Source organism: Phyllostomus discolor, chromosome 9, assembly GCF_004126475.2.
Source record: "Phyllostomus discolor isolate MPI-MPIP mPhyDis1 chromosome 9, mPhyDis1.pri.v3, whole genome shotgun sequence".
Taxonomy (NCBI): Eukaryota; Metazoa; Chordata; class Mammalia; order Chiroptera; family Phyllostomidae; genus Phyllostomus; species Phyllostomus discolor.
In genome coordinates, this window is record NC_040911.2 from 53,390,575 (window position 1) to 53,416,828 (window position 26,254).

Genomic DNA, 26,254 nt, shown 5'->3' on the forward strand with positions numbered 1-26,254 from the left:
AGATGCACACATATATAGTCAACTGCTCCTTGACAAAGGAGCAAAGGCAATTCAATGGAGAAAGGACAGTCTTCCCAACAAATGGAGCTGAAACAAGCAGACTTCCACATGTAAAAACAGAAAAAAGAACCTGAACATAGATCTTACACCCTTCACCAAACTTTACTCAAACAGGATCACAGGCCTAAATGTCAAATGCAATACTATATAATTTCTAAAAGAAATGCGGAAGAGATCCTAAGTGACCTTGGGTTTGGCAATGACTTTTCACATATACCATGACCTATGAAGGAAAAAATCATGACCTATGAAGGAAAAAAATGAATGGTAAGTTGGACTTCATCAAAACTTAAAACTTCTGCTCTATGAGAGACAGTATTAAGAGAATGAAAAGATAAACCACATATTGTTAGAAAATATTTGCAGAACACATTAGTTAAGACACTTATGTATAAAATATACAGAGAATACAATAAGAAAATACTGCAGTTACAAAACGGGATACAGATCTGAACAGAGAGAGTGCTGGCCAAGATGGAGACCTAGACAGAAACACTTCACTTACTCACACAACCAAAAGAATGATAACAACCAATTTAAAAACAACAACAAAAACAACAACCAAAACTGCCAGAAAATCAAACCGCATGCAAGTCTGCAACCAAGGAGTTAAAGAAAACATTCATCCAGACTGGTACACCAAGATAAAGATATATGGCCCAAATGAAAACAGATCAAAACTCCAGATAAAGAACTAAATGATGAGGAGATAGACCACCTATCAGATGTTTAAAACACTGGTAATCTTCATGCTCACAGAAATGACTGAGTTCAGTCGCAAAATGAAGGAAGAAATGAAGGCTATATAAAATGAAATAAAGGAGAATATACAGGAAACGAACAGTGAAAGAAAAGAAACCAGAACTCAAATCGATGACATGGGAAAGGAAAAATAAACATCCAACAGGAAGTTTGGTTGCCAGAAGAGAAGAGGAAGAGCAAGAAATCAAAAACTTATTTGAACAAATAATAAGGAAAACTTCCACAATCTAGTGAAGGAACTAGACATGCAAGACCAGAAAGCTCAGAGTCCCAAAGAGGTTGGATCCAAGAAGAACCACATCAAGACACAACATAATTAAGTTACCCAAGGTTGAAGATAAAAAGAGAATCTTAAAAGCAGCAAGAAAAAAAGAGACAGTTACCTACAAAGGAGTGCCCATAAGACTATCAGCTGATTTCTCAAAAGAAACCTTACAGGCAAGAAGGGGATGGAAACAAGTATTCAAAGTCATGAAAGGCAAGGACCTACATCTAAGATTACTCTATCCAGCAAAGTTATCACTTAAAATAGAAGGGCAGATAAAGTGCTTCACAGATAAGGTCAAGTTAAAGAAGTTCATCATCACCAAGCCCTTATTTTATGAAATGTTAAAGGGACTTATCTAAGAAAAAGAAGATAAAAAACTATGAACAGTAAAATGACAACGAACTCACAACTACCAACAATTGAACCTAAAAACAAAATCAAAGCAACCAACTAGAACAGGAACAGAATCAAAGAAATGGAGATCATATGGAGGGTTATCAGTGAGGAGGAGGGAGGGGCAGAAGGTACAGGGAATAAGAACCATAAATGGCCCTGGCTGGCATGGTTCAATGGATTGAATGCTGGCCTATGAAGCAAGGAATCACTGGTTTGATTCCCAGTCTAGGGCACATGAGAGGCAATAACACATTGATGTTTCTCTCCCTCTCTTTCTTCCTCCCTTCCCCTCTCTCTAAAAATTAAAAAAATAGAAGTATACATGGTGGGTATAAAATAGACAGGGGGATGTTAAGAATAGTATAGGAAATGGAAAAGCCAAAGAACTTATATGTATGACCCACTGACATGAACTAAGGGAGCAAGGAATGCTGGTGGGAGGGGGGGTATAGGGTGGGGGGGGGTTAAGGGGATAAAAAATTGGGCAACTGCAATAGCATAATGAATAAAATATACTTTAAAAAACCCTGGAAAATAGGGTGTGAGCCTCTTTGCACAACCACATCAAAATTACAACTAATATAAAACAACCATCACTCAGAAATTGAGTTGAACAGAAATCTGACAACTACAGAATTAAAGAAACTGTATCAATCCAGACTGGTAGGAGAGGTGAAGACATGAAACGGGCTTGTCCCTCACCCACGTGTGGTGGATGAAAATTTGGGAGGGATATCTTGAGAGCAAGGAGTCCCGGTCCTACAACAGGCCCCCTAGTCTAGGATTCCAGAGCCAGGAACATAAGTCCCTACAACTTCTGGCTGCCCAAACCAGTGGGGATTGAGTCATTGGAAGAAAATGATGGAACCCCAAGCAGTTCCTTATAAAGATCCCACACATAGATTTACCTATTCAGATTCACTCCCTCTGAGCATCAGCAATCTGACAGCAGCTTGAAAGGCACCAGTGACATACAAGGAGAAACTGAAGTGTCTGACATCAAGGCAAGTAGAGGCCATTGTCCCTTTTCTAAACCTTTCCCACGCAGAGCCATATCAAAGACTCCATCATTCTGGCTAACACTGTTTGACCTGCCTTAGAGATCCCCAGAATCTTAGCCACACCCAACTTAGGGGCCCACCCAAGCTGCTTTTCCATGTAAATGGCTGGTCTCTGCTCTTGCTTCAAAACTTCCCAAATCCTCTCAAATAAGCAACAGCTGGCCTCAGTAATTCCCAGGACTAGCATTAGCAGCAGCCAGTGTAGATTCAGCTTGGCTTTGCCTGGGAATCTCCAAACCCAGAACAAGCAGCAGCCATCTCACACTGCTTGATAGCTCAGGCAGGGAAGCCCAGAGCAAAACACAAGTGGGAGGAGAACTGGCCTTGACCACTGGTAAAAACCCCAGGGCCAGCACACACACAGTGGACAGCTACAGACCATATCCGAGCACCACCACCCTGCTCCCACACAATTGATCTTCCATGGAGGGTAGATGTTGATGATAAATGGTAACAGCCAATCCTTGCAGCTGACTGGCCTGGGTAAATTCCTGCCATTGATCTGCCAACAGCAACCAAGGCTCAACTATAAGAGGAGGGTGTACTCAGCCCACACAAAGGGCACACCTCGAGTACCCGGCTTAGGTGATAAGGGAGGCTGTGCAACTGGACCCTACAGGACACCTAACATATTAGGCTGCACTACCAAGATGTGGAGTCAAAGCAGCTCTACCTAATATATAGAAACAAATACAGGGAGACTGCCAAAACAAGGAGACAAAGAAACATGGCCCAAATGAAAGGACAGATCAAAAATCCAGAGAAAGAGCTAAATGAAATGGAAATAAGCAATCTATTAGATGCAGAGTTCAAAACACCGGTTATAAGAATGTTCAAGGAACTTAGTGGGTACTTCAGCATCATAAAAAAGATCCAATCAGAAACGAAGGTTTCACTAATTGAACTAAAGAACAATTTACAGGGAAACAACAGTGAGTGGATGAAGTCAAGAATCAAATCAATGATTTGAAACATAAGAAGTGAAAAACAACCACGCAGAACAAGAAGGAAAAAAGAATCCAAAAAGTGAGGATAGTGTAAGCAGCCTCTGGAACAACTTCAAGAGGTCCAACATTTACATCATAGAAGTGCAGAGAGGAAAAGAGAAAGAACACAAAATTGCAAATCTGTTTGAAAAAATAATGAAAGAATACTTTTCTAATTTGGTGAGGGAAACAGACAAGTCCAGGAAGCACAGAAAGTCCCAACAAGATGGATGCAAAGAGGCCCACTCCAAGATACATCATAAATAAAATGCCAAAGGTTAAAAATAAAGAGAGACTTGTAAAAGCAGCAAGAGAAACAAAGTTAGTTACCTATGGGGGAGTTCGCATAAGACTGTCAGTTGACTTACCAAAAGAAACTTTGGAGGCTAGTAGGGATAGGCAAGAAATATTCAAAGTCACAAAAAGTAGAGACCTCCAGCCAAGATTGCTCTATTTAGCAAAGCTATCATTTAGAATCAAAGGGCAGATAAAGAACCTCTCAGACAAGAAAAAACTAAAGGAGTTCATCATCACCAAACCATTATTATATGAAATGTTAAAGGGACTTATTTAAGAAAGAAGATAATCAAAACTATGAACTATAACAGGGCAAAAAAAATACAAATCTATCAACAACTGAATCTAAAAAACAAACTAAGCAAGTAAGACCAGAGAATCATAGATATGGAAAGCATTTTGATGGTTACCAGATAGAAGGAGTGTGTAGGGGATGGGTTAAGAGAGGGGATTAGGAAATACAAATAACTAGTTACAGAATAACCATGGGGAATGCAAAGTACTGTATAGGAAACAGAGTAGCCAAAGAACTTGTACTTACGACCCAAGGACAGGAACAATGGTGTTAGTATTGCCTGAGGGAGTAGGGGGTGCTGGCTGAAGAAAGGGCAAAGGGGGTAAAATCAGGGCAACTGTAATAGCATAATCGATAAAATATAATTTAAAAAAAGAGAAAAGATCTGAACAGACACATCACAAAAGAAGATAGCAAATCTTTTACAGGTAGCAAATAATACTACCTGTTTGAAAAAATGCTAAAATCATCCCACATCTGTTAGCATGGCTATTATTAAAAAAGAAAAGAAAATAACAATATATACAAACATTGGTGAGGATATGGAGAAAAGGAAACCCTTGTGCACTGTTGGTGAAAATGTAAAAAGGTACAGCTAGTATAGGAAACAGTATGGAAAGTCCTAAAAATATTAAATATATATGGTATTTGTGTGTATGCATATACATATACACAATGGAATATTATCTGGCCATAAAAAGAAGAAAATCTTGCCACTTGCAACAACACGGGTGGACCTGGATGGCATTATGCTAAGTGAAGTAAGTCAGACAGAAAAAGACAAATACTATATGATTTCACTTATATGTGGAATCTTAAAAACAAAAACAAACACAAACACAACACCCCAGACTCTTAGATACAGGGAACAGACAGGTGGTTACCAGAGGTGGGGTGGGGGGTAAAATGGGCATGAAAGGTGCAAACTTCCAGTTATAAAGAAAGTATTGTGTATTTGAAACTTGCTAAGAGAGTAAATATTAAAAGTTCTCATCACAAGAAGAAAAATGTAAGTATATGTAGTATTGATGCTAACTGGACTGTTAGCATCAAATTGTTGTATAACTGAAACTTATATAATGTTATATGTTAATTCTATCTCACTCTTCAAAAAAGATGCTCAAGTATCATATGTTACTAGGGAGTTGCAAATTAAAATAAGGAGATACCATTACACACCTTTTAGAATAACTAATGCCCAAACACTGACAACACCAAATCCTGGGGAGGATGTGGAGGAACAGGAACTCTCATTCATTACTAGTGGGAATGTAAAATGGATGGTCACTTTGGAAGACAGTTAAGCAGTTTCTTGCTTAAGCCTAAATATAGGCTTACCATACTATCAATCAGTAGCACTTCCAGGTACTTACCCAAACGAATTGAGAAGTTACCGGGTTTTGCCGTGTACAATGCACACTTTTTTGCCCAAATTTTTGAGGGAAAAATAAGGGTGTGCATTATGCATAGGAGCACATTATACATGACAAAATACAGTATGTTCACAGAAAAACCTGCACACAAATGTTTCCCACAGTTTTATAATTACCAAAAACTGGAAGCAACCAAGAAGTCCCTGTGAATATGTGAATGGATAAACAAACTTAGGTACTTCCATACAATAGAAAATTTATTTAGTAATAAAAAGAAAAAAGCTATCAAGCCATGAAAAGACAAGAAGGGATCTTAAATGCATGGTGCTAAATGAAAGAAATCAGTCTGAAAAGGCTGTATGATTCCAACTATATGACATTCTGGAAAAAGCAAAACTTTTTAGACAGTAAAAAGATCAGTGGTTTCCAGGGACTCCAAAATGGGGGAGAGAGGCGATGAACAGGTGAAGCAAAGGGCATTTTAGGGTAGTAAAACTATTCTGTACAATACTGTAATGGTGGATAAATGTTACACATTTATCAAAACCCATAGAACTGTACAATACAAAGAGTGAATTCTAAGGTATCAACATTGGTTGGTCAATTTTAACAAATGTACCACACTAATACAAGATGTTAATAGGGGAAACAAGGGGATGGGGAGGAATAATATGGGAATGCTACGTACTTTTTCTTTAATTGTTTAAAAGGTACACTGGGGCCTTACCAGATACAACTCTGATACTTAGTATAAGCAAGGGATAAATGTAGAACTTGTCAGGTGGAAACATTAATAAAAAGCTAACTGAAGAAAAGAATTGCCTATAATTATACAAACTGTCAATTATCATAAATACAAGTTTTTCTTCTTTCAACAGATTAATATTCCAATTTATTCATTTCAATCTCTTCAATCATACCTTGACTGATATTTTAAATCAAATTTAGTTTGCTCCTTAGAAAAAGTAAAAGCATGTAAGGTTATCTGTAGTACTTTCTGGGCCATTACTTTACTGTTCCCTAATGCATTAGATGGATTCAATTTCATTATATAAGCCATCTCCTTTAAGCTATCTAATTTTGAGTTCTCACTACAGAATTGGTGCATATAAACAAGCTGTGGTAATGATGGAGCCATGGTTAAATTCTTAATCGTCATAAAAGGTTAAATTATACCCTCTAGTGAATCCCCAAGGAATTTCATTCATTTATTGATTTCATTCATTAATTTTCAGAGCAGCCTTAAAAGTGAAATGTATCACTTGTAAAGAAAATCAATGATTTTTCCACAATTATATATAAATGTACCACCTTACACAAAATGTTTATACCTTTATCTTTTTCCAGAGATTCTAAGTTCTGTAAGATAATCTATAAGGTGATCTGCAATAGTAACACTGCTCCAGAATTCACATGGTTCCACTTCTACCGTTTTAGCTCTGGCAGGTATTATTCCACTGCAATAGGAAGAATACAGCCTTTGCTCTCAGAAAGATCTGAGTTCCAATCCCTCCTGGCATTACTTTACATAGCTTTTTTTCCTCACCCCAAAAGTAGGGTTAATTAATTATATTTTATAGTATGGTATTTATGATGTGTAAATGAGAAAGTACGTTAAGTATCTAGCACTTAGTATACTGTATCAATAGTTTGTTCTAATTTCCCTTCTTCCTCTTCTTACCTACTGACCTGGTCAAACTAGGCTCATATTCTTGCTTCATTTAAACTTTTGCCATTTTTCCTTTTGGATAACCCATACAAAATCCCAGCTTCTTCAGCAATTCACTGCACTGGTCGTGCCTTTGATCTTGAAATCATTCCACAACTTGAATCCTGAAACTACTGAAACTATCCTGAAACTATCTCATTACCCTTTTCTACTTCCAGCCTCTACTCCCTTACTCTAGTTCCAGGGACCTGCCCTCCTTATACACCCCCATCCCACCCACCCTTTTTCCTTCAAACTTAATAGCTCCTCCTAGTTTCAATCTGAAGTCTTTATCCAGCCTATATTCTACAATGCATAATTTGAATTACTACTTTGTCTTTCTGTAATAACAGCCTATAAAATCTAATCCTGAGCTACTCCAACCACTTGTTTACATCTCCATAGCCAACAAAAACCACACAAGTAAGTAAGTTAGTACCAGCATACACTGATGGTATATCACCCTTATCTTACAAAGGCTCTGAATTCTAAATGACAACCCATGATGGTTCCTGATCAGCTTCCTGTCCCATTCCTCTGAATGGCTATTCCATACCTTTCCCAATCTCCCCAAGCCTCTTACATTTACTTTTAGCTGATGATAAAATATAAAACATACATCAGATCATGTCTCTCTTCTGTTTAAACTCCACAATTTCTCTTAGAGTAAGAGTGTATGCCCTTATAGTTATTTACAATGCCTTACATTATCTCTTTCCTTACCCTTTCTGAATATATCCCCCACTGTCTTCTCCTTACTCACTCTGCTCTAGCCACACAAGCCCCTTGCAGCTCTTCCAACATGCTGAAAAGTTCCCTGCTTTGAGAATTATGTACTACCTGCTTAATTTCCTTTGTTTGGAAGTCTTTCCAAGTTGGCATGGCTAACCCATCTGTTTCATACAAGTCTTTGTTCAAATGACACCAGTTCTGTGAGGCCTACTTTGATCATTCTATTTAAAACTGGAATACTGCTCTACCTGGTATGGCTCAGTGGATTGAGTGCTGGTCTGCAAACTGACTGGTCGCAGGTTTGATTCCCAGTCAGGGCACATGCCTGGGTTGTGGACCCGGTCCCTGGCAGGGGGGGCACATGAGAGGCAACTACACATTGGTGTTTCTTTCCCTCTCTTTCTCCCTCCCTTCCCCTTTTTCTAAAAAAAAAAAAATAGATAAAATCTTTAAAAAATAAAATAGAATAAAATTGGAATACTGCTCCCAATCCTCCCCTCCCTTCCAGCTGTGACATCCCCATCTTCCTTATCTTGCTCTATTTGTTTCTTTTCATAGCACTTATCTTCTAACATCCTATATAATTTATTTATTGTGTTTACCAGTTATGGTCCCATAAAGACAGTTGTGGTTTTTTGTTTGGTTTGTTTTTCCTGTTTTGTTCACTGCTGCATTCCAAGTGCCTAAAACAAAGGCTGGTTGGCACATCAGAGGCACTCAATAAATATTTATTTAATAAATAAATAATTAGATAAAGCTAATCCCCTCTTCCTTTTAAAAATGAACCGAAGTTATGAGGGGTGAATTTTCTCAACTTCAACCTCCCCCCTTCCAGAGTTAACTGCACCCACATCCAAGCAAGAATCCATTAACTCCTTCCTCAGAATATAAACTGTCCCTATATTCAAAAGCCAGTCTTCCACCTGTATTTTGAGCTGACTTCTTCTTGTCTTTTCTAAGACTTTGCTCAATCACATTTTCCTTGTATTTTTTTTACTGCTATTCTCTTTCCTATACTTCAACTACCCTCTCCTCTGGCTTCTTTCCTTCAGCATACTGATATGCCATTAAGAATATAGATCTCTAATATTTGTCCGATTTCCAATTATCCTTACTGCATTCTAGGATCCTCAGTACAGTGGCAAAGCTCCCACTGTAACTTCTGACCCACAGAGAAGAGCAATCATAGAACCCTTCATGGTTGCTGAGGCTCTCCTTACAAATTTACTTTCAAAATCATGGTGAAAGGAGTGTTCTCTAGACTCTCCAAAGGTGGGTGAGCAGGTCTTACACGATAAATTCACTCTACCATTCCATTCTCCCTAAGCCTTTAAATCCTTTTCTCTATAGTACACCAAGGCAGGTCAGGCATTTTAACTTCATTTAGCATGGGTCACCTTTTGGTCCATGTTTTAGCCTAACAACCAAAGTGTTAGTGCTCTTTCTAACCCATCAAGCTATAATAGTGAATCCAGAATCTCTGTTTAGTAGTACTATATCAATAAATTCAGCCTGATCCAACTTTATGTTCCTGCCACAATTATTCCACACTTTTAATGCCCATTCCCACACATATTTCCCAGTTTCTATTTTTGTAAATTTTTTAAAAATCTGTTTTTTAAGACTGCAGCACAACTCTTCATGGGTCACATTTTGTAGCTGACCCTTGGAGGCCTGCTGGATTTGAGTCCAATTATAGGTCTAGAAGCAAGAAAGAGTGGTAGGAGTAGTTTTTGAGGAGAATTAGCAATGTCTCTCAAAACAATCACCTCAGGAAAGGCCATTACATTACAGGTTATTCACGATAAGCAAGGTTAACTTCCTTTTAAAAAAAAAACACATTTTATTTATTTATTTTAAAAGAGAGGGCAAGGGAGGGAGAGAAATATCAATGTGTGGTTGCCTCTCACACAACCCAGGCATGTGCCCTGACTGGAAATCAAACCAGCAACCCTTCAATTCTCAGGCTGGCACTCAATCCACTGAGCCACACCAGCCAGGGCAGCAGGGTTAACTTCTTCAAAAGGGTGGCAAAAAAGACTGATCAAAATTTAGGGGCTCATTATCCCATTCCAAATTTGAGGATCTCGTTCCTTCCCAACCAATGCCCTTATTTTAACAGCCAACACCCTGTTAGATTGGGAGTTCATTTTGCACTGTAATTCAGCAACTCTTCAGGATGAGACTCTGGGGTTAGTTGTCAGCAATCTCAGCTCTGCAGCTACAGCAGAGAAGAGTTTCTTTAGAGTAGACACAGAAACTTTCAGGTCAATTATGAAGAGATTAAGCTGGGAATTTGAAGACTGAGCTCATACTTTTCTTTCCCCACTTTTTCCAGCACACTTAGGGGCAGCCAGTCAGTCTCATTACACTTGTTAATTTGACAAAAAATGTCTTAAGTCACCAAATACATGATTATCTAGAACCCTGTGTTTTGTAAATATTTAATCAGGAGTATCCAATGGTGATATTTTATGTATCTCTATTGCCACCTCACACCCTGGACTGTAAGTGCCCTCTTTACCACTAAAAATAGTCATTAGTGCCTTTAAAGCTAATCAGATTCAGGAACCAATTCCACAAACACCATAACCAATTCAGATAACTCATTCTTAAGATGCTGTTCCTCTAGAACCACTCTCGGCACTAAAATCTGAATGAGCTAGGGTTCTCCAGAGATACAGAACCAATAAAAGAAAATATATACCCATATTATCTACCTATGTCTCTTTAGATAGATCTTTCTATTAGAAATCTCTTATTAGATTATTTATCACATAGATAGATACAGATTTATTTTAAGGAACTGGCTCACACGTTTGTGGGGCTAGCCACTCTGAAATTTGTAGGGCTGATATAGAGGCCGGAAACAGGCAGAAATCAATGCTGCAGTCTTGAGGAAGAGTGATTTCTTCTTTAAACACTGTGGTTTGAAATTTAGGCCTTCAATTGATTCCATAAGGTCCACCCACATTTTTAAGGGTAATCTCCATTATTTAAAGTCAATTGATTTTAGATGTTAGCCACATCTTCAAAATACCATCACAGTAACACCTAGATTAGTGAATGATTAAATAACCAGGTACTATAGCCTAGTTAACATATAAAATGAATCACTACACATAAGAAACTTAGAAATTTCTCAACCAAGTCTTACTTTCAACTATAGGAAAAAAAAAACCCTTTAAACTAGAATATCTTATGTGCTTCATAAAGGCAGTATAATTTTAGTAGGGGCACTTTGTGGGTGGACTGGAGGGATAGTCCTTCCTCCAAGACGATTTCGAAAAACAACTTCTTTCCTACCTCTAAGAACATCATTTGTAGGGAGATATAACACTGTATCTAGGTTTTAAAAACAATGTTTATGTTTCAAAAGTGTGATCTTCAACTCTACACCAGAAATCACACTTTAAAATGGCAAATCATTTTGAGAACTAACGACTGAAAAAAGAAGGATGGTATCTATTGGGTCTGTTGCTTCCCCTTAATCTAACCAGAAAATTTATAAATTGCTACTTCATTTTCTCTCACTGACAAAGTATAATCCAAACCAGGAGAAATCCAAACCAGGTGGCGTGAGTGGGTGAATAATGGGCCAAATAATCAAAACAGCACATAAAGAAATCTTGTTTGTTCTTTTTTAAAAAAATCTACTTTTAAAAACCTTTTTTTGCAATTCATTTATTCAATAAACACCGCTATATGCCAAGCACTGTTCGAGGCACCTGGGTTAAATCCCTGAACAAAACAATGATCCTCTCTTGGTAGATCTCACATTCTAGCAAGATATCCTTATTCAACTATTTTTCTCTGAGTATAATAACCCAAACATTAAGAAGTTATCAAACATTTTTTTAAAATCTACTATGTGTCAGATAGTAGAAGGCCAAACTTCTAGTCATGAGTTTGGCTTTCCAGCAGACACTGTTTTATTATTATCATAGAGTTTGGTCTCTGGAGCTAGACCACCTGGGTCCAAATCCTAGTTTCACTAATTCCCAGATGCACAACCTTGGCCAAGTTAAACCATCATACGTAACACAAAAATAATCGTAACAACTATCCCACTAAATTATGTAAGAATTAAATTAGTTCAAATGTGTAAAGCACTTAATCTGGCACAGAGAAGGTACTAAAATATTAGTTACTTTAATTTTAATTCAATTTCCAGAAAAACAGATATTACACATGTAATAATGGGAAAAATAACATGAACAGCAACTTTTAGAACATTTTTATCTGGTCCAGACGTTTCTCCCTCCACTATTACTACTTTCAAGAGTTCTATTCTCAACTGAATTTACATGACTTCCAGTTAAGTTTTATAAAAACTACAAAATGTGAGCTCCCTACATCTCACATAAAGCAATTCATGATGGAGTTTGTATAAACACATAGTAAGAGGCTTTTAATTTAATATAAAATTTCTTTAAAAAATCAAAATTAGACTCATTTTCCCTAAAGTTACAACTGCAATTATCTCAAGAAACTTTAGCATCAGAACCAGCATATAGGACTATGTAATTGCTTATATCTAATGCCTAGATGTGTAAATAGTATGTTCAGTCTCTCAAACCTGTATGTTTGCAGCCAATATACATGAACTGAAGTCAATTCCCAACCTAGTTCACAGAATAAAACTACAAGGGCAGTCATCTAAAATGGATGGCTCATCTTCATTTGTTAAAAATAGGTCTCATTTATTCTTGGTTCAAAGTTTATAAGGGGTCAACAACCTCAGAAGGTTAATGGCCACAATTTGGAAGTGACTGGAGTATAAAAGTACATGCTGCAAATGTTGCCTTACTCAAAGCAAAGGCTACTCATAACTGCCCCAGTTGACAAGTAGGCAGGCTAGTAAAACACATCATTAAAGTTGCTTTTAAAAGGACCAATTTAAGATGAATTATAAAATCTGACCACGTTTTTACACTTTAATGTTGGGAGGAGCTGAGGCGCAACACAAAGTCACAACTAGTCCACAGGTATGGTTTTGACCCCAATCTCAGTTGAAAGCCCTCACCTATGGAGCTTTCCCGTTTCAGTACTGTGGGTGCCTTTGACTCTCCAGTGGAAATCTGGGGAAAGAAAGTGTTATCTCCCTCAGTCACCCTATATCAAAGCCCAGACAACAAAGAATACTACACTATGAGACTTTTCTCAAGGATAGGTTTGGTCGGCCTTTTTCTCCATAACCTGAGAGCCTAGAAAGGCCTCATCGGAGGGAGGTGTGGCACGGCTTCCCAAACACCGCGTTAGGGATTAATCTGCCAGTCCCCTGAGGAAAAGAAAGATGTTGCTCATTCTCAAGACAACTCCGAGGACGGAGACACCCAGGCCCTTCCTCAGCAGTACTGTGAGGAAGGGAAGAACAGGGGTTGAAGTGTTACAGAGCAGACAGCTGAAAAAAAGTCCCAAAGGCAGGATAGATCCGGACACTGGCCCGAGAAAGAAGGGAGGGGGGTGACCTCTTTCGGCCGCCGGGGTGGTGGAGCAGGAAGTGTGAACGACCCCTGTCCCACAGATGATCTCTGCCACAGCCCGAGATGCACTGCGCGTCAGGTTCGCGCCCTGTGTCTGGTCCCCAACACGCACCAGATTGAAGGTGCCCTCTCCACCACTCCCGCTGCCCTTAAAGGTCTCAGGCCCAGGCTACCTCTTAGGACGTTAAGACCGCCGCCGCTTCCCGCCTCAGAGGCCAGACCGCAGCTTCTCAGATGCCACAACGGTGTCACTCAACAAAGTGACCCCGCCGAACGTGAATCAGGATGCTGGAACGCACAAAGCTCAAGTGGACGCTAGCCTCTCACCAACCCCTAACCGCGCCCACTAGCAACGTGCTAAAGACGAACAGTGCCGCTGGGGTCGTGCTGGGGTCGTCTCTCAGCACGCCTGCTGCGCGCAGCACCACGGGACTCGTAGTTTCGGCGCGAAGGTTGTGCGATGCTCCATTCACTGCCCAGAGCGGAGTCACGTGACTGTGCACTCCCCGGAAATGGGGAAGTGGTACTCGCGTGGCGCCGCTTTGTGCTTCCGCAAACAGAACGGTGGGTGGCTGCGTCGGTGAGTGTGGTGGCTGGAACACTGGCCTTCCCTTTCTTTGTATTTGGATTCCCCGTCGCCATCCAGTTGGAAGGGGTACTCCGACTCCTGACACGAACTCGCTTTGTGTTAGCACTGTGCCTTCAGTATCCTTTGCGAGGGGTTTATTGTGCCATCAGCGCGAAGCAAATGGGCAGTTCTGGGAGTCGGGGGGCTGGGGTGGGTCTAGTGCTCCTCCAGACTTACCGAGTCCAGGTCTAGACCAGCACAAGAATTGCATTGGGCTGCGCTTCAGGGCCGCGCCGAGATGGCGGGCTAGGGAGAGGATGTCAGCTGTGAAGTAGCGTTTGTGTGTTTTGAGCGGAGTATCAGAAACCTGAGCCGAAGGTTTGTTTAAGAGCTAGGCCGCGAATACAACGGAAGAGGGTGAACTTGGCTGAAAAAGTCTCGCCTTGTCGCGTCTTGGGCCCTGGAGTTGACGTGGTCTAACTGCCGGGTCGAGAAGGAGAGCTCATCAGCTGAGTTTAAGCCTGGCGGTCCTACTGCTCAGCCTGGTTCTCTGAGAAACTGAAATGAATGAGAAGGCTTGCCTGAGAGGTAACTGGAAAGCCAGATGGAAATGTCTATTTGGTTATTTATTGCACATCCAACTAGATGTCAGTTGATTCTTTTCCGTAAGCTCCTTCCTCCAGAATTCTGAAGGATCCTCCTGCGTTTGGAATTGATTCATCATTCCACTCTGACTCTCAGTTTCAAACATTCTTACCCATTTCTGTTGTCGGTTGGAATTCTTTGTCATTTATTCTGACCGGATTGATTGTTTTTATGACATTTCGTCTGTAGAAATAGAGTTGCCTACATAAACAAAATTCACACCTATTTCCAACACTAATTTCAGGTGTTAATTACAGCTAATAATGATAAATCACTTTGGTTCATTTCAATTTAAAACCCATTTCTGTTCTTCTTTAGGAGATAAATGATAGAGAAGATAAGGACTTGATAATTTGGAGGCCAGTTTTACTAGGTAATCATTCTAAGTAGTCATTCTGCAAAATACTTTTTTGGTGTGATACCCCTGACCCGCATTTCAGCTCCTCCTATTTTGGATGGCTTAGTATTTTGTTATCTCAAACCTTGAATGGTGAAAGTTCCATACCCTTTGAAACCTTTCCCACTTTATAATGACTTCTTGTTATGCACTCCCTCAAGCAACTTTATCTCTTATTGTGTATTTCTTATTAGTACTCCCATATTAGCATATTCAGAAATTTCTTTACTCAAAAGACTCTCCCCCTTCCCTTCATAACGTTCAGGTTCTGAATTTACTGAAAGTCACTGATTTTTGGATTTCTGCTCTCCCTCTTCCATATATATATTTTGAGTAATACAGGCTAACATTTTAATAATGGTATATAAGCTGTAAGCTTTTTGAACACTAATTCACACAGTATCTCATGGAGCTCCTCTGTAGTAGGAGTTCAGTAAATTCACTGACTGACAATAAAGAGATCACTATAACAATTCCTGTCCACGTGATAGTTCACTTCTTTCCCTCCCAGTCCCATTAGACCTAAGAACATTTGGAGAGACTTACTGTTTATTTAATTGCAGACAGAGTCTTGAAACTTCTTGTCCAAAGCCACTCTCTTTACTTTCTACCTAATTCTGATACTGTCACGAAATAGGGATTTCAGAATTCGACTAAGTTTCCACACTTTTCTTGTTCTTAATGCTCTTAGTGCCTTTTTTTTTCTTCTAGTATCTTGGCCAAAAAAAACCATAACAGTACCACTCATAAGTAGTTTAGTCCAAAGAATTTAAGTATTTATGTCCTAACAACTATTTTAAAAATAATACAAAAACTGAAAGAAAAAATAACATTTGTGTTTAATTCTTATTTAACCATGAGTCTTTACTAATGGAATGTGCACACCTGTTGGTTGTTATACAACTTCTCTAGCCTTGAAATAAGGTTCAACATCACCAACTTTATTTCTTCATTTCCTATTTAACTGATTTTCTTCTGTGCCACAAAAATCTCAACTTTACAAAGTTATGAAGTCATTAAATGGGATGTAGTGCAATCTGTTTAGCTGAAGGTGTGCTTTACTTGAAGTTGTATCTGGGTATCTTACAGATATCCAGTATCACTGTCCTTCCCTTGAAAGTTTAAAATAATTCTGCTGTGCCTATAATTTGCGAACCAAGACTGTAGAGTAAGGAGCAGAATAGAAAAGGAACTTGTATGCCCCAACTTCATTTGTCAGTTTTAATGCCATTAGTGACTATTATGGGTAAGATTATAGAAGTATTTGGGGATTGCAATTAGCACTCTCATATCAGCCTATTCATAAAATCATATTAATTTAAATTAACATTGTTTTTATGAGATTTTTAAAAAATGCCTAGTTGATCACTGAAATTAAATGGTTAGCTTCTGGTTTTAATTGTTTTAAAGTGTTTATAAGTAAAATCAAATTTCTGCCATTTCAGTGTTAGTTTATGACATTTTACCATCTGTTGAAGTAATCAAAAATGGAAAATTTTGCAAAAGCAGCGGACTGTGTAAAGATCTCTCTTGAAGAAGCAAAAATATCAATAGATTCAGAAACAGAGTCTTCATTCAGTATTAATGAAAACACAGCTGCTCCTGGGTCTAGGCTTTTGGAGAAGGCTCCTACCTATGGGCAAGTAGACACACTGAAAAAGAGAAAAACGGAGTTTGCAGATGATGTTATAAAAGAGTTTTCCAGTTGTGGGGAAGATATTGCATCCAAGAAAAAACTTGATGCTGAAATTGTCCCAGAGGAAAAAGGTTCTGGTGATGATGAAGGCATTTCAAGGAAAAGAAGACTGGAAACTGATGATTTTACAAAAGATAAACCTTCTCCTGGAGATAACACCCAGAAAAAGAGAAAAATAGAACTTGAAGATGTTCCTGAAAAACAAAGAGTATGTTCATTGTATTTCCTTTTATTCATAATAGAATATGTCAAATTGAAATGTGAAGCACCTGTGAAATAATGCTGGTTTTTATGTAATCTTAATAATTTCAGAATGTTCTTTTTTTATTGTGTTAAGATAGAGTAAGCTTTTGACTCTTGTACTTTAATTGTTTTTATTTAGTTGAAACTTCTGCTAATGAGATAATTTTTATGTTATCAGATGTCTTATTTGACCAGAAGCTTGAAAGTGAGTTTTTATAGTTTGTTTTGTCTTGGCATTTTTAAAAAAGACAAGAGTATGAGGTCCAGATGAGTTATCTTTTCTCATTTTTTATTAGGTGTTTATTTCTTTTTTGTGTCTGAAGTAGTTGAGATTATCACTTAAAATGATAAATTTCAAAAAAAAATACCCAGCTTTACATTCCCTTTCTAATGTAGTTCCTTCAACTATATTGTTTCAACTCCTTGTTTAGGTAGTTACATACAGTTTTAGTTAAGTGGATGCAAAAACCTGGTATTTAGCAGGGATACTATAGGGCAAGTCATTTTCTTCTGGGAATATCATATTGTGAAGGAATCTGAGGCAGAATCTTGGTCTGGAGGGAAAGAGAACTTCAATAAATGAGTAAAATTCTGCCATCAGCCAGTGAAGAGGAAAGACACAGGCTAAGCATTTGTCATTGGTCTCTGGAGAATGAATCCTTCTAATGGAGGGAAGCTTGTATTATAAACATAGTTTCAGACTTTTACTAGCAACCGAACCCTCTTCTCAAGTGAAAATCTTAAACCTGATGTGTAAAGTAGGTAAAAGATGAACCACTTTGGTTGAACAGGGAAGTATGGGGATCTGAAACCCTTTATCTGTCATGGGATTTTTGCAGAATGCTTAGGACCTTAAGTAGGGAGCATAAATTGAAAATGTTGAATTAGATTAGTAGCAAATAGTGGGAATCACTGACACCGAACATAGCCTATTGAGTTCTAAACCCTTTGTATGTATGATCTCATTTAACAGTCAACTATTTTATAAATATAAATTATTCCTATTTTATTTTCTTGTAGGAACACCTTCCCTGACTGGCATTTATTGAGTTGAATAAATCAGAACTCTGGAAGAGTACTTGTTTTATTAAAACTTTGATAGAATAATTATACAGATGAAATACCAAGATGAAAATTTTAAACCTAGAGATGTTTTTAAAAATAGGGAGTGGGGGAAACATGTCTTATGTCTGATTATAATTAGTAGAATTTCTGTAGTTAATGCCTCTGTTTAATGGAATTTATCAATTTCAGTAGTATTTTATCCTTATATAGGTCAGATACTCTTTTAGGTTTATTTTTTGCCGTGTTCTAATCCTTAATTTTCTTTCATTCTCTTATTTTCAGAATTTAGAAGAAGGACACAGCTCAACAGTGGCTGCTCACTACAATGAACTTCAGGAAATTGGTTTGGAGAAGCGTAGCCAAAGTCGTATTTTCTACCTAAGAAACTTTAATAATTGGATGAAAAGCGTCCTCATTGGTATGATTTTTTTGTTTTATACTTTGGAATTTTTTATTTCGGCTTGTGTCATGTTTCCTCCCTGAATGGTTAATCATGCACCAGGTTTCTAGATTTTTAATTCCTGTTCATTTAATTGTCAGATCTTGGCTTTGTAAAATGGGAGCCAAAACTAAAATTAAACTTTTGAGATAAATTCTTTTTATATCCACTTTTGGTTGACTATATAAGGTATTAATTAATGAGTGTTTAATGAATATTAAGTTGAAAAGATAACAAGGCTTTCAAAAGGTAGTGTGTTCCTTTTTATGTGGAGTTAATGCTAATTAATGCTACTAAGTAATTATTCTATTTCGCTCTAATAATTTTGAAGCAATAACATTGTTGGATTAAACATACAGGTTCCATTAAATCAAAGAAATTGGCAGTATCATGATTTTTTTTTATTTTGAGGCATTTAATGAGTTGGTAAAGATCATATTTTTGTTGATTATCCATTAAACTTATTTTTCTTGTATGTGCTTGAGAAGAAAATAAAGTTTACATTGAGGATTACTGAAGATATTCAGCTTTTTAGATCCAGCATTTTATCTATGGAAACTCACCTTTGGTATTAAAATGGAAATGAGTGGAAGAAATGTAATTCAGGATATATTTATTGCTTTGTATATCTGTTACATCAAATAGAGTATTACATGAATTTAAAATTTTAAAAAGCCAGTGTATTTTGAAGTTTTTTTACATTAAAGTTTTTTTGTTTTTGTTTTTATAAAGCCAGTCTCAGGAAAAGTGAAAATGCTTTCTTGATTATACAGGGTGGAAAAGTGCTAATTATAGATACTTTTTCTAGGCTTAAATGATAATCTATTTTTAAAGATAAATTAGACATTCTGAAATGTATTAGGAGTAAAAACTAGGCTTATTTCTCAGACACATTTTAATGTTTTCTATCTTATTTTTGTTACTAATATTCACAATTTACTACAAAAATATGACTTATTTTACTCTGCCATTGTAAGCTGGGGTAATTAAGTGCATGTTTAATATGTCATTTGTAGCCTATACTTAAGATAATCTTTGGACTTTAGTCCTAATTTCTTTTCTCTTGCTTTTCTTATGCAGATTACTTATTATTAGGTATTTTTTAATGATGTGTATTTATTCATGAAAAGACTTAAGTCAGACTAGCAAAAATTTATCTAAGCATATTCATGACATTTTCCTTCTTCAGCTGTTCCAGCAACACTCTCAATGGATGCTTTGCCATCTGCATCTGTCTTTCTAGTCCTAATGCAATCTTGTGGCCTATACCAAGCTCCCTGTGCCTTTTTCCTTGAATTTCTTCTCAATATCTATCCTTCGTCATTCTTTTTTTTTTTTTCTTGTTGGTGCTTACTGCTTAGTGAATGTTGACTACTATTCATGAATATGGTGATGATATCTTGGAATAATGTTTCATCATGATTTTCTTCTCATTAGTTTTACGATATAAAAATGATTTTATAGTTTTTCACTCTTTCAATATTATTTTTATGCTGTTTTCTTAAGATTCATAACAAAGTTAAATATGGAATACTTGCACTTATATTGAAATTACTTTAATATATAGACAGTGAAAGGCAGAAGCATTTTATACAGAATATGCTAGCAATCTTTTCATAATATACACATAAAATAGAAAGTGTTAAACTCAGAGTGGTAAAGACAGGAAGAGCAGACCTAGGATGCAGTAGTATACAAAGTTTTAGATTGCTGAATACATCAATCATCTAAGAATATTAAGATGCCTATAAGTGATATTTGAAGCATTTGGTTATTGATATATGGAGATCTACTAATACTATTTGTTGGCTACTTAATGTGATTTGGTAGATTGGGATGAAAGATTCCATTTTTTACTTCAGAGTGTTTTAAGAATTCTCATGGTAGTAAAATTAAGAAAGTATGTATATTTTTGACTACTTCTTGTATTTCTTTTTCTTGGTGGTAAGCCTGACACATTTATAGTAATCAAACACTTATTCCATAATTATTTTGATTAACCTAGGTGTATAATAAGCTAAACACTTAGCGTTGGAAAGAGAAAACTATGAAGGATTAGTTGAATCTTCTTGTATTACTAGAATTTCAAATGTCAGGTATTTAATGTTGAATTGGGTTCTGAAAGTAACCTTCAAAAACCTGCCCTAACTTTCTAAAATACCGGATATATGCTTTTTCATCTTTAATGCTAGAGAATCAAATTAATTAACTAGTAGTCATATTTTGAAATGTTTACCAAAAGTTATAAATTACATAAGTAAAATATAATACTTAGTATTACATGTCAGGCAGAAGTTAATAGGTTATTAGGGGAAACAATTTATGCCTTAGTAAAAATGGAGATCTTTTATTATGACTTATTTCTCTGTTTTAGGGGAATTTTTAGAAAAGTTACGACAGAAAAAAAAACGTGACATTACTGTTTTGGACCTGGGATGTGGTAAAGGTGGAGATTTACTTAAGTGGAAAAAAGGAAGAATTAACAAGCTAGTTTGTACTGGTAAGTTAAATAATGATGTGGAAAAGAGTAATTTGTGTTCAGTCAGGGAAATGGAGAATAGGATAGATCTCATTACCTAAATGATAGTAAAATATTTTAAGTTATTTGGGGGCTGTGCAGTAGATGTGTGTTTTTAAAATGAGATATCAGACTTTATTAATGGTATTATAGTATGGATTAGTCTAGAATAACTTGTCCCTCCTAAAAGGAAGGAAGCAGTCAAAGATGATTGGAGCCATGCCTAAAATATAAACTCAAAAAGATAGGACAGTTTCCTTATCAGAAAGAATAGTGATTACAATGGATTGAAACTCATCAGATGAATGGGAAAAAATCTTACTGTTTATCCTTAGAGGTTGCTACAAAACTTACTCATTACTCTGAAATTCATAAATTAAGTGGGGAGGCACAGATTGAGTATTTCATCTTCCCTACCCTATATGAACTGTATTTTAAGGTAAACCAAAAGGCTGGAAAAGGAAATTCCTCTTCATTAAAAAATCATAATGAATAAATGTAGGAAGAATGATGAAAATCACAATTTTTTTCACCCTGATGAAATAATAGATCTGAGCAACAATCATAACAGCTGTTAGGTGAAGTTGAAAGGAACTTAACCTAATGAATCAAGCCCATGAACCCACTCCTCAGTTTTACACTAAAGTGGAACAAGCAGACATCATGTTCTTCCCAATGTGATAAATAATAGTGCGTAGTACCACCTATGAGGTATTGCCTAAATTGGCACTTCTCAAATTTTTTCCTTTTAGGATCACTCTGCACTCTTAAAAATGATTGAGAGGTCCAGAAAGCTTTTGTATATGTGGTTATACCAATTGATTATAGAAATTAAAACACAATTTTAAAAATATGTTTAATCCATTGAAAAATAAAATTTAGTGAAAAAACTGGCATTCTAAAAATATTATTGCAAATCCCTTTAGATTCTGGAATAATAGGAGACAGCTGAATTCTCACACCCATTTCAGCATTCAGTATGTTCTGATTTGTTATTTTGTTTGATAAGTAGTTGTTAAATGAATGAGTATTTTAATAGTCATTTCAGATAATTGAGGATATTCATCTTTGTTAATACATCAAAATTTGACAACTAAGTAGTTCCTTAAAGATCCACAGTGTGGAACCTGAAACCATATTGATGAACTTTCATAATCTGTTACATTTAATTCCATTGGTCTGTCTTGCACTTTGAATGGTTCTTTTGCCCCATGAGATTTTGTAATATTTAGAAAATAATGTTCACTAAAACAGTACAGATCTTCTCTGTGTTGACATCAAGAAATCACATTTGTTTAATATCACTACCATCCAGAGAAGTAGTGGCAAGATGCCCAGTCCAAGGTGGTAGACATAAGTTTTTCAGAATTGTAATTTTCACTTGAAAGCTCAGATTTTGTTGTTGATAAAAATATGTTCACCCTGGCCTGTGTGGCTCAGTTAGTTGGAGTATTGTCCCATAACTGCAGGGTTGTGGGTTCAATTCCTGGTCAGGGCATATACCTTGGTTGCAGGTTTGGTCCCCGGTCCTGGCACATGCATCCCTGGTCCAGGCACAGAAAACTGCCGATTAATGCTTCTCTCTTGCATCAGTGTTTCTCTTCCACTCCCTCTAAAAGGAATTTTTTTTTTTAAGTCTGTAGATGAGGATAAAAAAAATTCATTCATTATTTTTCCTGAAGTGATAGGCTCACTCTGTTTATTTTCAGGAGAATGTCTGCTATATTTCTCCATCTGAATAACTACTTTGTTTGTCAGTGGTTTTTTCAAGTGAAAAGAATTTTCTGTGAAAAGGGGGGATAGTACAGCTCAGAGTGCTATCACACCAGTCCTGTTGAAACTTTTTTAACAACAGAAATTTTTAGTTACTTTCTATTTCATCAGAATATTAAAAAGATGTATTCAAGAGCCAATAATAAAATTCAGTTTTACTGTTCAATCAAGGATATTCTTAAAATATTCTTCATAGAATATGAAGAATATTCTTCACTTGATATTCTTCAAGTGAAACTGGCTTTATTTTAATGCTAGTTTTATAGTGGTAAAGAATATATATATATAAGTAATACCAGTACCACTTGGTGCTGCTACCTTGTATATTCATGATCAGATGGCAACATTTTACACACTGTTGCTTTTGCTCCATCAGTGCAAAAGGGACAAATAACATTGTATTATGAAGATATACAGTTGATATTTCCAAAACTGGACATACAGTGTTAGGTTTTCTAATGCAAATGATAAAGTTTTAACTTTGAGTAGACATTTAAAAATCATGGTAGGATCTTTCTGTTATAGGTACCTATTTGGAAAACTTTTAATGTCTTTTGAAAAATAATAGGACATTTATATTGCAACAAAGACTTTTTTTTTTTTAAGGAATAGAACTTTTCGCTTATACTAAGGCTAGATAGATTTCATGGGAAAGTTTATCCACTGAGATTAATATCTAGATCTGTGCCATCTTTGCTTTCCTTTCTGTTATCTCTATGCATCTTTGTTGACAGTTACTAGTACTCCTTCCCCTTCCAGATATTGCTGATGTTTCTGTCAAACAGTGTCAGCAGCGGTATGAGGACATGAAAAATCGTCGTGATAATGAATATATTTTCAATGCAGAATTTATAACTGCTGATTGCTCAAAGGTACATAGTTTTTTAAATTTGTCAGTTTATTTTTTATGTATTCAGTCTGAATAAATGATAGATTTTAAAATCAGATCTTAAAAACATGCTTTGAAACATTAAAAATCTTATAAGTTTTCGGTTTCAGCTAGAAAGTCTATTATGATAAAACTTTTTTAATGATCTACTGAGTACTTCTGAAAATTTTTTGCTTTTAATAATTTGAACTTTGAAGTCATGTGTTGCTTTCCCATTTGAACAAGATTTATTTTCCTCTGTTTTGAAATAGAACTCAATTTATGTTTTTTTCTCTTTGTAATTTACGAGTATAGTTTCCCACCATATTATAGTCTTTTTTATTCAACTTCTCTCTGTTTCTGAACTACATAACAACTATGAAATTTAGAACTACAGAGACACTTTATGGTAAAAGTCTTACCTTGAACTTTATGTTCTTTGGCTTATTAGCTCTTTAAGCTGTTAGAGATCCTTTAATCATCCTACGTGTGGTGTTAGCAGTTGTGAAAGGGAAAGTGGTAGTATGCTGCTGGAATGTTGGAAACCCTTAAAAATGCTAGTGTATTTTTTTTTTAAATGTCCGTAAGTCCAACTTTTTATCCAAGTTTCTGTTCAGTGTCATTTTACTTAGCTTTCAAGTAAAGCCAGATAAAAGGATCAGCTCCTTTATATGTCATATTTGATTGATGCATTTTAACATGATTTCAAAATTTCTAGTTTTTAAAAATTATAAAAATGGAAATCAATTCTGTCAAGAATGAAAGAATGATTTCATTATGACCTTTGTTATACATGAGAAAAAGTATAGGTTAGTTGGAGGGCATGTCTACTTTTATTTTAAGGATTCTAATTCTAGAAATTAATTTACTAAAAAGTTTTTATGTTGTACTTTAAAATATTTACCTATTTTAATTTGCTTTAGGAACTTTTGATTGACAAATTTCATGACCCAGAAATGTACTTTGACATCTGCAGTTGTCAGTTTGTCTGTCATTACTCATTTGAGTCCTATGAACAGGCAGACATGATGCTCAGAAATGCTTGTGAGCGACTTAGTCCTGGAGGCTATTTTATTGGTACCACTCCCAATAGCTTTGAACTGATGTAAGTACTTTCAAATATATTGTAGTTTACAATAAATTCAGTACTAAGCTTATTTTAAAGTAGCAGTGTTTATCAGAGTTTTCATAAAATATGTCTTGTTGCTCTTATAAGGGCTAACCATTTTGATAGTATATTTGAGTAGATATCAGAATTTAAGTTCAAATTTACAGATGGACCTTTAAAACATCTTAATAAGTTGGAGGCTGATGTTATATTGAGCCAGAGAGTGTAGTACTGGATATGCTGCACATCAGATACTAAGGCACAGAAAATTAACCAATTGCCATGAAAGTGAACCCTACCCTCCAGGCTAATTTTATTATTAGCGTTTAGTATGTTTATAATCTTTTAGTATGTTGCTTCTTAAAAATAGCTCAAATTCTATTAAAAAGCTAATCAATTATATTTTTAAGATTTCATGTAGTTTTTTTCTATGTATAATCTAATCAAAAGAAATCTGAGCTAATAACAGTTTTAATCTTTTCTATTGTTGTTTGGGAAAAATTATTGTAGAAGACGCCTTGAAGCTTCAGAAACAGAATCATTTGGAAATGAAATATATACTGTGAAATTTCAGAAGAAAGGAGATTATCCGTTATTTGGCTGCAAATATGACTTCAACTTGGAAGGTGTTGTGGATGTCCCTGAATTCTTGGTCTATTTCCCATTGCTAAATGAGTAAGAATGTTGTTATTCTGTTACTGTTCTCTTTTTGCTTTCAAGGAGATAAAGGGAGAGAAAAATCTGTATTTCTAGTCATTACTTTATATGGGACCCAAAGAAAAATATAGCCTTGATAAAGAAAAAAAGAGAGACCTCAAATCCAGGGTTGATGCCATAGTTCTCTTACAGCCTTAACTTGGTTCTCTTTTATCCCTGGAATTAAGAAAGGGAGCGCGTTACCTTCAGCTTATGGCCAAAAATACTTGACATTACAAATACAAATTTTTTTTTTTTGATAACGTAACTTGGCACTATCAAATGAATTCTTTTGACACAGGGATGGGTATTAAAAGTTGTTTTATATTTCACTGTAGCTCTGAAATTGCCTATGTCTCATAGGCAATATTGATAATAAAATTCTGATTCAGGAACGTATCCACTCATACACCTCAGTTCCTAGGAGTCCTGGGGACTCCATAGACACGGGGAAAATTGGAGTACTAGACTTTATCAGGTAAGATTTCAAGATACCTTGGTCTTGGGGTTTTCCTTGGTAGGAAAAGTGGAAGAGTCAACTTAACAAAAAATGTTTTTTTAACTGAGGAAAACAGAGCTTTATTGTCTGCTTAGTTTTAGTTGGTGACTATTTAAATTGTGTCTCAGCTGGTAAAATTATGGGCCTAGGATTTTCAGTTCTACAATGTATAAAATTTTTATATCAAAGAAAAAATAGAGTGTGATTGAACATGAGAAAAGACTATGCACAATTTATAAATATAAACTATAAAGTTAAAAAAATTTAAATCACATTTTTATTCTTAAAATTAGTAAACTTCTGGGAAATGTTACT

General features: G+C 36.1%; 2 protein-coding genes across 9 annotated transcripts in view; one reads left to right on the forward strand and one right to left on the reverse strand.

Annotated features, from left to right (window-relative positions):
* Window positions 1-13,813, reverse strand: part of FAM210A (family with sequence similarity 210 member A) — a 39,123-nt gene extending 25,310 nt beyond the window's left edge. The window contains exons 1-2 of one of the 2 annotated variants that reach the window (XM_036009365.1): window positions 13,598-13,813; window positions 12,965-13,019 (exon numbers count right to left, since the gene is read on the reverse strand). The gene's annotated coding sequence lies outside the window, so the exon portion shown is untranslated. The remainder of the gene's footprint in view (window positions 1-12,964; window positions 13,020-13,597) is intronic. The other variant, XM_028524779.2, reaches the window with a different exon arrangement.
* Window positions 13,814-13,908: 95 nt separating this feature from the next.
* Window positions 13,909-26,254, forward strand: part of RNMT (RNA guanine-7 methyltransferase) — a 30,858-nt gene continuing 18,512 nt past the window's right edge. For 2 of the 7 annotated variants that reach the window (XR_004899298.1, XM_036009362.1), the window contains exons 1-8: window positions 13,972-14,004; window positions 14,956-15,010; window positions 16,480-16,938; window positions 18,321-18,456; window positions 20,852-20,977; window positions 23,528-23,640; window positions 24,560-24,741; window positions 25,255-25,419. Coding sequence is in view for 6 of the 7 variants with exons in the window: in XM_036009362.1 (XP_035865255.1) it covers window positions 16,522-16,938; window positions 18,321-18,456; window positions 20,852-20,977; window positions 23,528-23,640; window positions 24,560-24,741; window positions 25,255-25,419 (1,139 nt within the window). In the remaining variant the exon portion in view is untranslated. Of the gene's footprint in view, window positions 14,581-14,955; window positions 15,011-16,479; window positions 16,939-18,320; window positions 18,457-20,851; window positions 20,978-23,527; window positions 23,641-24,559; window positions 24,742-25,254; window positions 25,420-26,254 lie in introns of all 7 variants that reach the window. The other 5 variants (XM_028524148.2, XM_036009364.1, XM_028524150.2 and 2 more) reach the window with 5 other exon arrangements.